Source organism: Bombina bombina, chromosome 2 (assembly GCF_027579735.1).
Source record: "Bombina bombina isolate aBomBom1 chromosome 2, aBomBom1.pri, whole genome shotgun sequence".
Taxonomy (NCBI): domain Eukaryota; kingdom Metazoa; phylum Chordata; class Amphibia; order Anura; family Bombinatoridae; genus Bombina; species Bombina bombina.
Window position 1 is genome coordinate 459,613,004 of NC_069500.1, and position 17,335 is coordinate 459,630,338.

The following is a 17,335-nucleotide window of genomic DNA, read 5'->3' on the forward strand; positions in this document are numbered from 1 at the left end:
ACTATGCTACAGGCTCGTAAGTCTGTTTCAAGGAAGATTTATTATTGGGTTTTGAAAACCTATATTTCATGGTGTTCTCATAAAATCTCTTGGCATTCTTTTAGAATTCCTAGAATTTTACAGTTTCTTCAGGATGGTTTGGATAAAGGTTTGTCTGCAAGTACTTTGAAGGGACAAATCTCTGCTCTTTCTGTCTTATTTCATAGAAAGATTTCTAAACTTCCTGATATTCACTGTTTTGTTCAGGCTTTGGTTCGAATCAAGCCTATTATTAAATCAATCTCTCCTCCTTGGAGTCTTAATTTGGTTTTGAAGGCTTTGCAGGCTCCTCCTTTTCAGCCTATGCATTCTTTGGATATTAAACTACTTTCTTGGAAAGTGTTGTTCCTTTTGGCTATCTCTTCAGCTAGAAGAGTTTCTGAATTATCTGCTCTCACTTGTGAGTCTCCTTTTTTTGATTTTCCATCAGGATAAAGCTGTTTTGTTTCATTTAAATTTTTGCCTATAGTTGTGAATTCTAACAGCATTAGTAGGGAAATTGTTGTTCCTTCTTTGTGTCCTAATCCTAAAAATGCTCTTGAAAGATCTTTACATTCTTTGGATGTTGTAAGAGCTTTGAAATACTATGTTGAAGCTACTAAGGATTTCAGAAAGACGTCTAGTCTATTTGTTGTGTTTCCTGGTTCCAGGAAAGGTCAGAAAGCCTGTGCCATTTCTTTGGCATTTTGGTTAAAGCTTTTGATTCACAAAGCTTATTTGGACTCGAGGCAATCTCCACCTCAGAGGATCACAGCTCATTCTACTAGATCAGTTGCCACTTCTTAGGCTTTTAAGAATGAAGCTTCGGTGGGTCAGATTTGCAAAGCAGCAACTTGCTCTTTTTTGCATTCATTTACTTTGCTTCTTCTGAAGCAGTCTTTGGTAGAAAAGTTCTTCAGGCAGCTGTCTCAGTTTGATTCTTCTGCTTATGATTTAAGTTTTTTTCTTGAGCTTTATAAGAAAAACTTATTTTTGTTTGGATTTAATTTCTCAGCGGAAATAGCTGTTTTTATTTTATCCCTCCCTTTCTAGTGACTCTTCTGTGGTACAAAAAATATAAAAAAAAGTTAATTTCCGTGAGCTGATGTAATAAAATTTATACTTTATTAATCCATAGTAAAACACATGGTAGAAGAAGGAAAACAGGTTTTACGTGTTTCGGCATGAGCCGTATTCATAGACCTTAACTCTTCTGTGGTCTTCCACATCTTGGGTAGTTCTATCCCATACGTCACTAGCTCATGGACTCTTGCCAATTACATGAAAGAAAACATAATTTATGTAAGAACTTACCTGATAAATTAATTTCTTTCATATTGGCAAGAGTCCATGAGGCCCACCCTTTTTTATGGTGGTTTTGACTTTTTGTATAAAAGCACAATTATATTTCCAGTTCCTCTTTTTGTATGCTTTTTTTACTCCTTTTTTAGTTATCACCTCACTACTTGGCTATTCATTAAAACTAAGTTGTGGGTGTGGTGGGGGGTGTATTTATAGGCATTTTGAGGTTTGGGAAACTTTGCCCCTCCTGGTAGGAATGTATATCCCATACGTCACTAGCTCATGTACTCTTGCCAGTATGAAAGAAATGAATTTATCAGGTAAGTTCTTACATAAATTATGTTTTCTTTCTTGGTGGTGAGAGTCTATGAACCCACCCATTTTTACTAGTCAGCGACAGTTCCAGTTTGCACCTATTTACCCTAATATCTTTCTTCTTCCTCCAGTCCTTCGCTTTATGTTATACTGGGGGGATAAGGGAAGTAGGAGGGATACTTAAAGCTCTGGTGTAGGGTGTCTTTGCCTCCTCCTGGTGGCCAGTTTATGAATTCCCAACAGAAAGGACTTGTGGACAATAAAGATCAGGTAAGAATAAATTATGTTTTTTAAAAAAAAATCCAAATTACTTCTGTTGCCACATTACCTTCTTTCTTATGGTATTCTTTGTTGAATCGATACTTTAGGTAGGAGCATGCACGTCTGGAGCACTACATGGTTGCAAAAAGTTCTGCATCTAGTACTATTGCAAAACTGCTGCCAAATAGTACTGCAGACATGTGCACGCTCCTGAGCTTGCCCCCTAATTTTCAACAAAGGATACCAAGAGAACAAAGAACATGTGATAGTAAAAGTAAATTAGAAAGTTGTTTAAAATTACATGCTCTTTCTGAATCTATCTCTAATACTTAGTAAATCCTCTGTCATTTGATATTTTGCAGGAGTGCCTGCTGTTTTAGACTGGACAGAGAATGGCTTCAGTATGTGCTTTGGAGTCAACCATCTGGGACCTTTCCTTCTAACTAATCTTCTGCTTGACCGTCTCAAGAGCTGTGCTCCCAGCCGTATTGTCACAGTAACATCTAACGTACACAAGTATCTAAAACTGGACCTCAGTGATTTAAATTATAATATAGTCCCGCTATTTACCTACTGTCGCAGCAAGTTGGCAAATGTCTATTTTACTCAGGAGCTGGCCCAGCAGGTGGAGAGACACGGAATTACAGCATGCGCAGTTCATCCAGGTAAGTTGAACTACTCCAAAAATGTTATTGTTTAAAAAGATACATAATCCCTTTGTTACCCATTCCCCAGTCTTGCAAAGCCAATATGGTTATATTAATACACTTTAATCTCTGTGATTACGTTGTATCTAAACTTCTTTGACAGCCCTCCTGATCACATGGCTATTTATTATCTATTGACTTGCCTTGTAGCCAATTAGTGCAGTGTCATGCACAACTCCACGGGAGAGAGCACAATGTTATCTATATGGCCCGCATGGACTAGCAGTCTCTTGTAGTGAAAAGCTGGTTTAGCGCAGATATTGGTGTGTTTCACTTGCAGAAGAAGATATTCTACTCTGAAACGAGCCGAATACCGAAAATAGCCTCCTACTTCCGCATTCGGCAGTAAACAAAACTGCCATATGCACATCTCTATTGGGAAATCCAGAACTGAATCATTGAGGTGCCAGACAGAAGTGAGGTGCTTCATATAGTTCTACAGTGTGTATGTCTGCGTGTGCGGTCTATTAAAGTATTTACAAGAAAGTAAGTGATTGGCAACAGCATGACAGTAAGTTTGCTTAAAGGGACAGGAAACCCCAACATTTTCTTTCATGATTTGGATAGAACATACAATTTTAAACAACTTTACAATTTACTTCTATTATCAAATTTCTTAAATCTCTTGTTATCCTTTGCGGAAGGAACAGCATTGCACTATTGGTAGCTAGCTGAACACATCTAGTTAGCCAAACACAGGGGAAAAATGTGTACAGGCACTAATCAGCAGCTAGCTCCCACTAGTGTAGGGTATGTATGTGTGTGTATATATATATATATATATATATATATATATATATATATATATATAGGTACAAAACATGGAAGGGGACTGCACTCTCAGACTGGACTGAGTACACATTCAATGACCCTGCAACATGCTCAGCCCTGGGTGCTCAATGGTTTTCACAGGAAGCTGTGCTGTCCCCAGAGTCACAGGCAGTTAACCCCAGACAGGTTTGGGTGCAAGGCCCATAGGGATAAATACAAAACAAATTAATACAATACACAGAGAAAGTCCAGCACTCACTTACAAGCTCTCAGCTAAGATTAAAAGCAAAAATGGGGGAGGAGAGAATGGTCGCATGGTCCTGCTGCTCTGGTCCTGACGGTGCTATATTCAACCCAATCTACCGTTTTTCACAGAGTTGTACCTTGAAAAACCCCTTGAGTATACCTTGAACTTTTATCTAGTAGCTGGTGAAAGCCAAATTTAATTTCTTGTACTGTATCTTTGAATTGGGATCGGAGCCCTATCCTGACTCTGCATAGGTGGCGGCCATCATTCCAACCGCGTGGCTGCAGGATTCTACAAATTCACCCGGGCTCCCAAGTCACACTGAGGACTATTGTCATCATTTAGACCCCCTGGCGGGTACCCCTTGTGGGCCTGTCATTAAGGAGCAGTGTCACCTCACCAGTCACTGCAATTTAAAACTATTTTCTCCAACATAGGTGTGTCCGGTCCACGGCGTCATCCTTACTTGTGGGATATTCTCCTCCCCAACAGGAAATGGCAAAGAGCCCAGCAAAGCTGGTCACATGATCCCTCCTAGGCTCCGCCTACCCCAGTCATTCTCTTTGCCGTTGTACAGGCAACATCTCCACGGAGATGGCTTAGAGTTTTTTAGTGTTTAACTGTAGTTTTTATTATTCAATCAAGAGTTTGTTATTTTAAAATAGTGCTGGTATGTACTATTTACTCTGAAACAGAAAAGAGATGAAGATTTCTGTTTGTATGAGGAAAATGATTTTAGCAACCGTTACTAAAATCCATGGCTGTTCCACACAGGACTGTTGAGAGGAATTAACTTCAGTTGGGGGAACAGTGAGCAGTCTTTTGCTGCTTGAGGTATGACACATTCTAACAAGACGATGTAATGCTGGAAGCTGTCATTTTCCCTATGGGATCCGGTAAGCCATTTTTATTCAGACAGTAAATAAGGGCTTCACAAGGGCTTATTAAGACTGTAGACATTTTCTGGGCTAAATCGATTCATATATTACACATATTTAGCCTTGAGGAATCATTTAATATGGGTATTTTTGTTAAATAATATCGGCAGGCACTGTTTTAGACACCTTATTCTCTAGGGGCTTTCCCTAATCATAGGCAGAGCCTCATTTTCGCGCCGGTATTGCGCACTTGTTTTTGAGAAGCATGACATGCAGTCGCATGTGTGAGGAGCTCTGATACATAGAAAAGACTTTCTGAAGGCGTCATTTGGTATCGTATTCCCCTTTGGGCTTGGTTGGGTCTCAGCAAAGCAGATACCAGGGACTGTAAAGGGGTTAAAGTTAAAAACGGCTCCGGTTCCGTTATTTTAAGGGTTAAAGCTTCCAAATTTGGTGTGCAATACTTTTAAGGCTTTAAGACACTGTGGTGAAATTTTGGTGAATTTTGAACAATTCCTTCATACTTTTTCGCAATTGCAGTAATAAAGTGTGTTCAGTTTAAAATTTAAAGTGATAGTAACGGTTTTATTTTAAAACGTTTTTTGTACTTTGTTATCAAGTTTATGCCTGTTTAACATGTCTGAACTACCAGATAGACTGTGTTCTGAATGTGGGGAAGCCAAGGTTCCTTCTCATTTAAATAAATGTGATTTATGTGACACTGAAAATGATGCCCAAGATGATTCCTCAAGTGAGGGGAGTAAGCATGGTACTGCATCATTCCCTCCTTCGTCTACACGAGTCTTGCCCACTCAGGAGGCCCCTAGTACATCTAGCGCGCCAATACTCCTTACTATGCAACAATTAACGGCTGTAATGGATAATTCTATCAAAAACATTTTAGCCAAAATGCCCACTTATCAGCGTAAGCGCGACTGCTCTGTTTTAGATACTGAAGAGCATGAGGACGCTGATGATAATGGTTCTGAAATGCCCCTACACCAGTCTGAGGGGGCCAGGGAGGTTTTGTCTGAGGGAGAAATTTCAGATTCAGGGAAAATTTCTCAACAAGCTGAACCCGATGTGATTACATTTAAATTTAAGTTGGAACATCTCCGCGCTCTGCTTAAGGAGGTATTATCCACTCTGGATGATTGTGAGAATTTGATCATCCCAGAGAAACTATGTAAAATGGACAAGTTCCTAGAGGTCCCGGGGCTCCCAGAAGCTTTTCCTATACCCAAGCGGGTGGCGGACATTGTAAATAAAGAATGGGAAAGGCCCGGTATACCTTTCGTCCCTCCCCCCATATTTAAAAAATTGTTTCCTATGGTCGACCCTAGAAAGGACTTATGGCAGACTGTCCCCAAGGTCGAGGGAGCGGTTTCCACTTTAAACAAACGCACCACTATACCCATAGAAGATAGTTGTGCTTTCAAAGATCCTATGGATAAAAAATTAGAAGGTTTGCTTAAAAAGATGTTTGTTCAGCAAGGTTACCTTCTACAACCAATTTCATGCATTGTCCCTGTCACTACAGCCGCGTGTTTCTGGTTCGATGAGCTAGTAAAGGCGATCGATAGTGATTCTCCTCCTTATGAGGAGATTATGGACAGAATCCGTGCTCTCAAATTGGCTAATTCTTTCACCCTAGACGCCACTTTGCAATTGGCTAGGTTAGCGGCGAAGAATTCTGGGTTTGCTATTGTGGCGCGTAGAGCGCTTTGGTTGAAATCTTGGTCAGCGGATGCGTCTTCCAAGAACAAACTCCTTAACATTCCTTTCAAGGGGAAAACGCTGTTTGGCCCTGACTTGAAAGAGATTATCTCTGATATCACTGGGGGTAAGGGCCGCGCCCTTCCGCAGGATAGGTCTTTCAAGGCCAAAAATAAACCTAATTTTCGTCCCTTTCGTAGAAACGGACCAGCCCCAAGTGCTACGTCCTCTAAGCAAGAGGGTAATACTTCTCAAGCCAAGCCAGCCTGGAGACCAATGCAAGGCTGGAACAAGGGAAAGCAGGCCAAGAAACCTGCCACTGCTACCAAGACAGCATGAAATGTTGGCCCCCGATCCGGGACCGGATCTGGTGGGGGGCAGACTCTCTCTCTTCGCTCAGGCTTGGGCAAGAGATGTTCTGGATCCTTGGGCACTAGAAATAGTCTCCCAAGGTTATCTTCTGGAATTCAAGGGGCTTCCCCCAAGGGGGAGGTTCCACAGGTCTCAATTGTCTTCAGACCACATAAAGAGACAGGCATTCTTACATTGTGTAGAAGACCTGTTAAAAATGGGAGTGATTCATCCTGTTCCATTAGGAGAACAAGGGATGGGGTTCTACTCCAATCTGTTCATAGTTCCCAAAAAAGAGGGAACGTTCAGACCAATCTTAGATCTCAAGATCTTAAACAAGTTTCTCAAGGTTCCATCGTTCAAAATGGAAACCATTCGAACAATTCTTCCTTCCATCCAGGAAGGTCAATTCATGACCACGGTGGATTTAAAGGATGCGTATCTACATATTCCTATCCACAAGGAACATCATCGGTTCCTAAGGTTCGCATTCCTGGACAAGCATTACCAGTTCGTGGCGCTTCCTTTCGGATTAGCCACTGCTCCAAGGATTTTCACAAAGGTACTAGGGTCCCTTCTAGCGGTGCTAAGACCAAGGGGCATTGCAGTAGTACCTTACTTGGACGACATTCTGATTCAAGCGTCGTCCCTTCCTCAAGCAAAGGCTCACACGGACATAGTCCTGGCCTTTCTCAGATCTCACGGATGGAAAGTGAACGTGGAAAAGAGTTCTCTATCTCCGTCGACAAGGGTTCCCTTCTTGGGAACAATAATAGACTCCTTAGAAATGAGGATTTTTCTGACAGAGGCCAGAAAAACAAAACTTCTAAACTCTTGTCAAACACTTCATTCCGTTCCTCTTCCTTCCATAGCGCAGTGCATGGAAGTAATAGGTTTGATGGTAGCGGCAATGGACATAGTTCCTTTTGCGCGCATTCATCTAAGACCATTACAACTGTGCATGCTCAGTCAGTGGAATGGGGACTATACAGACTTGTCTCCGAAGATACAAGTAAATCAGAGGACCAGAGACTCACTCCGTTGGTGGCTGTCCCTGGACAACCTGTCACAAGGGATGACCTTCCGCAGACCAGAGTGGGTCATTGTCACGACCGACGCCAGTCTGATGGGCTGGGGCGCGGTCTGGGGATCCCTGAAAGCTCAGGGTCTTTGGTCTCGGGAAGAATCTCTTCTACCGATAAATATTCTGGAACTGAGAGCGATATTCAATGCTCTCAAGGCTTGGCCTCAGCTAGCAAAGGCCAAGTTCATACGGTTTCAATCAGACAACATGACGACTGTTGCGTACATCAACCATCAGGGGGGAACAAGGAGTTCCCTGGCGATGGAAGAAGTGACCAAAATCATTCAATGGGCGGAGACTCACTCCTGCCACCTGTCTGCAATCCACATCCCAGGAGTGGAAAATTGGGAAGCGGATTTTCTGAGTCGTCAGACATTACATCCGGGGGAGTGGGAACTCCATCCGGAAATCTTTGCCCAAATTACTCAACTGTGGGGCATTCCAGACATGGATCTGATGGCCTCTCGTCAGAACTTCAAGGTTCCTTGCTACGGGTCCAGATCCAGGGATCCCAAGGCGACTCTAGTAGATGCACTAGTAGCACCTTGGACCTTCAAACTAGCTTATGTATTCCCGCCGTTTCCTCTCATCCCCAGGCTGGTAGCCAGGATCAATCAGGAGAGGGCGTCGGTGATCTTGATAGCTCCTGCGTGGCCACGCAGGACTTGGTATGCAGATCTGGTGAATATGTCATCGGCTCCACCATGGAAGCTACCTTTGAGACGAGACCTTCTTGTTCAAGGTCCGTTCGAACATCCGAATCTGGTCTCACTCCAGCTGACTGCTTGGAGATTGAACGCTTGATCTTATCAAAACGAGGGTTCTCAGATTCTGTTATTGATACTCTTGTTCAGGCCAGAAAGCCTGTAACTAGAAAAATTTACCACAAAATATGGAAAAAATATATCTGTTGGTGTGAATCTAAAGGATTCCCTTGGGACAAGGTAAAGATTCCTAAGATTCTATCCTTTCTTCAAGAAGGATTGGAGAAAGGATTATCTGCAAGTTCCTTGAAGGGACAGATTTCTGCCTTGTCTGTGTTACTTCACAAAAAACTGGCAGCTGTGCCAGATGTTCAAGCCTTTGTTCAGGCTCTGGTTAGAATCAAGCCTGTTTACAAACCTTTGACTCCTCCTTGGAGTCTCAACTTAGTTCTTTCAGTTCTTCAGGGGGTTCCGTTTGAACCCTTACATTCCGTTGATATTAAGTTATTATCTTGGAAAGTTTTGTTTTTGGTTGCAATTTCTTCTGCTAGAAGAGTTTCAGAATTATCTGCTCTGCAGTGTTCTCCTCCTTATCTGGTGTTCCATGCAGATAAGGTGGTTTTACGTACTAAACCTGGTTTTCTTCCAAAGGTGGTTTCTAACAAAAACATTAACCAGGAGATAGTCGTGCCTTCTTTGTGTCCGAAACCAGTTTCGAAGAAGGAACGTTTGTTGCACAATTTGGATGTTGTTCGCGCTCTAAAATTCTATTTAGATGCTACAAAGGATTTTAGACAAACATCTTCCTTGTTTGTTGTTTATTCTGGTAAAAGGAGAGGTCAAAAAGCAACTTCTACCTCTCTCTCTTTTTGGATTAAAAGCATCATCAGATTGGCTTACGAGACTGCCGGACGGCAGCCTCCTGAAAGAATCACAGCTCATTCCACTAGGGCTGTGGCTTCCACATGGGCCTTCAAGAACGAGGCTTCTGTTGATCAGATATGTAGGGCAGCGACTTGGTCTTCACTGCACACTTTTACCTAATTTTACAAGTTTGATACGTTTGCTTCTTCTGAGGCTATTTTTGGGAGAAAGGTTTTGCAAGCCGTGGTGCCTTCCATTTAGGTGACCTGATTTGCTCCCTCCCTTCATCCGTGTCCTAAAGCTTTGGTATTGGTTCCCACAAGTAAGGATGACGCCGTGGACCGGACACACCTATGTTGGAGAAAACAGAATTTATGTTTACCTGATAAATTACTTTCTCCAACGGTGTGTCCGGTCCACGGCCCGCCCTGGTTTTTTTAATCAGGTCTGATAATTTATTTTCTTTAACTACAGTCACCACGGTATCATATGGTTTCTCCTATGCAAATATTCCTCCTTAACGTCGGTCGAATGACTGGGGTAGGCGGAGCCTAGGAGGGATCATGTGACCAGCTTTGCTGGGCTCTTTGCCATTTCCTGTTGGGGAGGAGAATATCCCACAAGTAAGGATGACGCCGTGGACCGGACACACCGTTGGAGAAAGTAATTTATCAGGTAAACATAAATTCTGTTTTTATAGCATTTTTATAGCATTGTACCTTGTCAATTTGCCTTACATCCATTATGCCATGGAGACCGCAACATACATTCTGGTGGATCTGCGCTGTCTACTTAAATTTCATAGCGCTGTCTTTGAAGAGAAGCTGCACGTGGCATTTAGCTTTACAAAAAGTTCTGCCTTACAACAGCACATACAGCCTGAGCAAATCTCAGTGACATGTGGAGATCGTGATGTGGTGGAGCTCCAGTATTTGCTACCTGTCAATGATGAAGCTTATTCTGCTTCTGCAAAGCTCACAGCCCGAGAAGTCTAGGCTCAACTACCGGATGAAAATATAGAGAGCTCTATTGCCCAATCAAGCGAAACCAAAATCCATGGAATAAGGGATCTCTTGAATATTTGGCATTCGCTAGATTCTGGGGACTCTGCTGGCTTAGTAGATATGCACCCAAAAATAGCGCTCTGTGCACAAACAATGATGACGCCTACCATTTTTTCCTATACAACCTCACTACATCTAAGGTGGATCCTTGAGGATAGGATTGGGACCGGTCTTGACAAGCGCCCTGTCTTTCTTTTCTACTCAGGTTTGCTGTATCTAGTATGGGATCCTGGTGGTTAATACAGGTTGTTTCTGGAAAGTGTGACAGGAACCAGTAGATGACTAGCCTGCTGTAGTTGTATTTGATTCTAGACTTGTTAAATGGCTGAAGATTGTTAGATAGTTACTCTAGTTTAGTTGCCTGCCAATATGCAGCCTGTGTATATCCACTCTAACACATGCCAAGGAACTGTAACCGCACAGCATGTTCTATTGTATTGCATTGCATTGCCTTCGTTTTTAGTGTTCCTGTAAGGTTGTTAAGCCAAATATTATATTCTTTTATCTGGGTGTCAAATTTTATAAATAATATGCTCCAAACTAAGGAAATGCTCCTAATGTTATTCTGGTCTGGCTGTTGGTCTATTTGCAGCCTGTATATCTATGCTCATCCTAGACTTTGATAGGTAACTGTAGTCACATAGCCTGTTTAGTTGTGATGTATTGCTTTAGTTTTAATGCATGCTTAGATGTTCAGTTAAATGTGATATGATCTTCCCATATAGATGTCATATAAATACTATGCTCTACATTACAAGACTGTTCCTCATGTTTCGCTATGTGCATATCTGCAGCCTGTGTGTGTTTGCCAATTTTTAGATTCCATGGTACTAACTCTTTTAGAACACATTGTTAGACCCACAGCTTCAGATTCCCTGCATTCTCTATAATCCCTTATCCTTTACCCTTTAACTGTTTGCTGTTTATTAATCCCTATCTTGCTATGCATATGCTCTTAAAAAACGGATAAACTTATATGCTCTTGTACTGCACATAGTAGCTAGCCTATAGGATTGCCTTTTTACTTACACCCTAGAACAGGGGTCGCCAACCTTTCAGACCTCAGGGACCACTAAACTCACAATTTTGAATCCTGTGGACCACTAACATATTTTTTATACATACACACATACTGTACATAACTAGTATAACCATAGCTAAGTTTACATTATGTATATATTTACACATTTTTAAGAATTATTTTTGGAATTAACGAACTGAATGACAGAACTGAGAGAATACTTCCAAAAGACACATGAAGGGTGAGTGTCAACTTTTAAACTTTAAACAGAGAGGCAGAAAGTGGGGAAAAGGAATTGTATTTAAAAGGACTACAAGACTTCCAAGTCACCTCCCCCAAGTTAGGAATTATTCAAAACTACTTATGATCATGGACGGACATTGGAGTCATAAATTAAGTTTATATCCAAAAGCTCTCAATATGGATGTAAGCTAACCATGACTGATGTTACTGGCAATTACTATAATACTGGTGGGATATGGCTGATCTGCTGGATGGCAATTACTGGAATTCAAGTGGAATGGCTTTGTGCGTGTGAAAATTATTAGAATTAAAAATAATTCATATTTAATAATAAAAAAAAAGAAGATGGAGGGGAGGAAGACAGTTATGTAAGTCCATCTGAAAGAATTAGGAAAACTACTACAAAGAGACAGGTAAAGGGAAGAAAATAAATGAAATATGAGAGAACATTTTTTTTTTAAGATTTTCTTTTTTTATATACTTTAATTCCACTATTTCAAGCCAAGACTATACCAACCTCTGCTGGCTTTAGAATGGAAGCATCTTTCTCTGAGCAGTGCGTCGGGTGGGAGGAGTTAAAAAATAGAGCACTACGCAACGTGCATAGGGAGATTTAACTTCTCCTCCGTCGTTTCTCAATGACGTCCAGCCAGGCACTGTAGGGAGTTGCGGCGCGACGGGGGTAACACCATGAGAGAAGATTAATTCCTGGTTGATGGTGTCAAGGACCACCAACATCTTCTCGTGGACCACCAGTGGTCCATGGACCACTGGTTGGCGACCGCTGCCCTAGAATATACTTTAGCCATTTTTTAGTGATTTAATCCTCACTCTTCATTCTGGGATGGCGCCTTGCTGTCAGCGGCCGGGACGGGGAGGCGATGAATCCCTAACATTTCGGCATTTGGGTGTTTGTTAAACTTTTATGAATATGCCAGTACCCATAGTGTAAATATTGGAACCATATACATAACTCTCACACCTTTTATAAAATTAAATACCTTTTCATACAGGCTTACCCATTGCCTCCCCTGTGGGCTTAAAATATGATTCTGGCTATCATTTTGTCTATTGCTAATGCTCTACAATAGTCCATATCTAGATGTTCAACAAAAGATCTAATTTTCTTTTCAGGCTATCTAGCAGTGGAATCCACCTGGCTTACAGTTCATATCTTGTTTGAACCTTGAGACTTTTTTTCTTGTGACAACTCTAAATTATATCACTCATAATTTTAGCTGGCTCCCTATATCCTTTTAAGATAACCCTTAGATTTGGGTGCAGCTCTATTCTTCACTAAGTACTTAAAAGTTGTAAATTAGTTATTGTTCTGGCAGAGCTCCCTCTATAACATCTTAACGCTATACTGTTCTGTTACAGTACTATAAAAATAAAAAATGAGGTTCATAAGATGAGGCCCTTAAGTGGCCCCTTCACTTTCAGATACCTTCTATAAATGGTATTACCGCTCAAGGCCCAAGAGTGGCCTCCTTAATCCATTTTAGAGGGTTCATAAGTAGAACAATACCCACCATTAACAATGAGCACTGCATCCTTCTTCTGATCTTTACAATGCAATACTAACAATTTAAAGATTAGTGTTATTTTAATATGATGTACTCATAGTTTTCTAACTGTACTGCAACCATATGTTCTTTTTTCTCTTTGTTTGCTCATCGTATATCTTTTTTTATTGTACACTTGTACTTAAACCTCAATAAAAAATTTTTTTAAAAAAAAGCAAAAATGGAAGAGTTAGTTACTGCATCTGGCCAAATGGGACAAGCCCAGGTACCACGTCAAGGTCCAAAGCTTCCAAAACCTGGGTCCCTAAACCAGCCAAGCAATGCAATCTCTCAATCAAACAAACTGTAAACAAGTGAAGGGTGCACAGGCTTATGTAATCACCCTAGACATATACAAAACACAGAAGGGGACTATACTCTGACTGGACTGGGTACACATTTCATGACCCTGCAACATGCTCAGCCCTGGGTGCTCAATGGCACTCACAGGAAGCTGTGCTGTCCCCAGAGTCACAGGCAGTTAACCCCAGACAGGTTTGGTGCAAAGCCCATAGGGAAAATTACAAAACAAATGAATACAACACACAGAGAAAGTCAAACACTCACAAACTCTCATGTAAGATTAAAAAAATGGAATGGTTAGTTACCGCATCTGTCCAAATGGGACCATCCCAGGTACCACGTCAAGGTCCCTTCCAAAACCTGAGTCCCTAAACCATCCAAACAATGCAAACTCTCATTCAAATGTTCCCTCCTAAGGCCAGTTATATGAGCAACCCAGCAGTGAAATAGTTAATAAGGGAATCGCACTTTGCAGTCTGCTTTGTTTAGTGTTGTCTAATTGCTCTATTTAACTGTTTCACTGCTGGGCTGCTCACAAAACTGGCCTTGGAGAGAACACTAATGCAAGAGTTTTCTATCAGAAGTTAAGTGTGGAAATTCTGAAATTTAAATAACCTTAATCAAATAATTAAATTATATTGTTGTGTTTGTGTGGGATTTGTGTAGTGTTGTATATTGTTTGTTCTGTATGTAGTGTCATAGTTATTGTCTGTAGTATGTGTTATTTATTCAGTGTGTTTATATAGTGTTTGTACTGTGTGTAGTGTATGCTGTTTGTGTAGTGTACATTGTTTGTTCCGTGTATAGTTTGTAGTTAGTGTCTAGTGTTTGTGTAGTGTACTCAATGTGTGCTTGTGTATTGTTGTTTTGTACTGAGTGTAGTTTCTATATAATGTTGTAATATGTGTGTGCAGTGTCTGTGTACGGTGTGTGTGTGCGTGTTTTGCATCTATAACAAAAAAAACATAGTCTAATGATAACAGTGGTTACATTATAATTTCTGTTTCTCTCACATTTAAGTGGAATTCAGCATACCATTTAAGAAAGTATCTTTATTCCATTGTTTAATGGAGTGTACTTCTCCAAAATGTCATCCTTAGATCTCTAGCAAATTCACACATAAGTTACCAATATATTACCATACTGGTTTGCAAAATAATTTAACTATTAAAAACAAGGACCCCAGAATATATCAAAACACATTATCATACCTCCCAACTGTCCTGATTTTTATGGGACAGTCCCGGTTTTAGGGGTCTGTCCCGCTGTCCCGGGTTGCTAGCCATCTGTCCCACACTGCCCCATGCATTTTAAAAAAATTATATATTTTTAATTCTATTGGGCCCATACTCAGAAGCAGCTGGCTTTTCTCTCCCAGGGTTATATACCTGTTAGATTCCTTGTGGAAAATGAATGGTGTGTGGGTTAAGTATGAGTGAGAAGGCTGTACACCCTCTTACCTCAGGTAATGGTGACTTCTAACCCCTGGTAGTGATGACGTCTAACCCCTGGTGATAATACTAGTATGCCTTCAGTTTTATACTATGAGCAGTTCAACACCTGGGTAACGAACAGTGGCAGCCTCAGACTGCCAGCTAATGTGCTTGCCAACCCCAGGACCTCATACAATGAGTTACAGATACCCATATATGATGTAGTGTATGTCTATCTGTATCTATAATTGTGTATGTGTATCTGTATGTATAAGTGTAGGCTATGTAGTGTGTGTCTGCATGTATAAATGTAAGCTATGAAGTGTGTGTATCTGCATGTATAAGTGTATGCTGTGTAGTGTGTGTGTCTGCATGTATAAATGTAAGCTATGAAGTGTGCATATCTGCATGTATAAGTGTATACTATTTAGTGTGTGTGTGTATGTATCTGCATGTATAAGTGTATGCTATGTAGTGTGTGCGTATCTGCATGTATAAGTGTATGCTATGTTGTGTGTGTGTGCGTATCTGCATGTATAAGTGTATGCTATGTAGTGTGTGTGTATCTGTATGTATAAGTGTATGCTATGTAGTGTGTGTGTGTGTGTGTCTGCCTGTATAAGTGTATGATATGTAGTGTGTGTCTGCATGTGTAAGTGTATGCAATGTAGTGTGTGTGTATCTGTATGTATAAGTGTATGCTATGTAGTGTGTGTATCTACATGTATAAGTGTAAGCTATGTAGTGTGTGTGTGTATCTGTATGTATAAGTGTATATCTGCATGTATTAGTGTATGCTATATAGTGTGTGTGTGTGTATCTGCATGTATAAGTGTATCTGTATGTATAAGTGTATGCTGTGTAGTGTGTGTATCTGCATGTATAAGTGTAAGCTATGTAATGTGTGTATCTGCATGTATAAGTGTATGCTATGTAGTGTGTGTGTGCGTATCTGCATGTATAAGTGTATGCTATGTAGTCTGTGTACATATCTGCATGTATAAGTGTATGCTATGTAGTGTGTGTACGTATCTGCATGTATAAGTGTATGCTATGTAGTGTGTGTGTGTATCTGCATGTATAAGTGTATGCTATGTAGTGTGTGTGTATCTGTATGTATAAGTGTATGCTATGTAGTGTGTGTGTATCTGTATGTATAAGTGTATGCTATGTAATGTGTGTGTGTGTGTGTCTGCCTGTATAAGTGTATGATATGTAGTGTGTGTCTGCATGTGTAAGTGTATGCAATGTAGTGTGTGTGTATCTGTATGTATAAGTGTATGCTATGTAGTGTGTGTGTATCTGCATGTATAAGCGTAAGCTATGTAGTGTGTGTGTGTGTGTATCTGTATGTATAAGTGTGTATCTTCATGTATAAGTGTATGCTATGTAGCATGTTTGTTTATCTGCATGTATAAGTGTAAGCTGTGTAGTGTGTGTGTGCATCTGTATGTATAAGTGTGTGTGTGTGTGTGTGTGTGTGTATCTGCATGTATAGGTGTATGCTGTGTAGTGTGTATCTGTATGTATAAGTGTAAGCTATGTAGTGTGTGTGTCTGCATGTATAAGTGTATACTATGTAGTGTGTGTGTATATCTGCATGTATAAGTATAAGCTATGTAGAGTGTGTGTGTATCTGCATGTGTAAGTGTATGCTATGTAGTGTGTGTGTATCTGCATGTATAAGTGTAAGCTGTGTAGTGTGTGTATGCATCTGTATATATAAGTGTGTATGTATCTGCATGTATAGGTGTATGCTGTGTAGTGTGTATCTGCATGTATAAGTGTATACTATGTAGTGTGTGTGTATCTGCATGTATAAGTATAAGCTATGTAGTGTGTGTGTGTATCTGCATGTGTAAGTGTATGCTATGTAGTGTGTGTGCATCTGCATGTGTAAGTGTATGCTATGTAGTGTGTGTGTCTGCATGTATACATGTAAGCTATGTAGTGTGTGTGTCTGCATGTATAAGTGTATACTATGTAGTGTGTGTGTATCTGCATGTGTAAGTGTATGCTATGTAGTGTGTGTGTATCTAACTTTAAAGGCCAGAATCTAGAATATTAATGGGGAATGCAGAGTGGAGTTTTAAAGAATCTATTATTAAATGTCCAATTAAGATAAAAAATATTTAGCACTGTTTCTGCAAAGGTTAATTAAATACAGAGCTCACATAGCTATACCAGTGGTTTGAGCTTGTTTTTGATTTGCTGCCTAAGAGTATTAAAAGATATGACTTTATTTAGAATTGTATTTATATTACTTTGGTCTTATGATTTTTTAAGCCCCGCCCTTTAAATTTTTTGCCAGGGGGAGGGGTGTCTCTCTTGAATTTTGAAATGTTGGGAGGTATGCTTTATCACCCTATTTATGAACATACAATAGTAACATATTACTCTTCCCTTCCCTGCTGATCTGTATTATTATTTTTGTGGACTAAGTAATCCTATACTATAAAAGGCCAAGTGTGTTTGTCCGAAGCTGTCA

At 40.4% G+C, this 17,335-nt stretch overlaps 1 protein-coding gene across 1 annotated transcript in view; it reads left to right on the forward strand.

The window, feature by feature from the left end:
* LOC128649048 (retinol dehydrogenase 14) overlaps window positions 1–17,335 on the forward strand; it is a 122,794-nt gene that overhangs the window by 94,128 nt on the left and 11,331 nt on the right. The window contains exon 4 of the mRNA XM_053702084.1: window positions 2,259–2,561. Within this exon, the coding sequence (XP_053558059.1) occupies window positions 2,259–2,561 (303 nt within the window). The remainder of the gene's footprint in view (window positions 1–2,258; window positions 2,562–17,335) is intronic.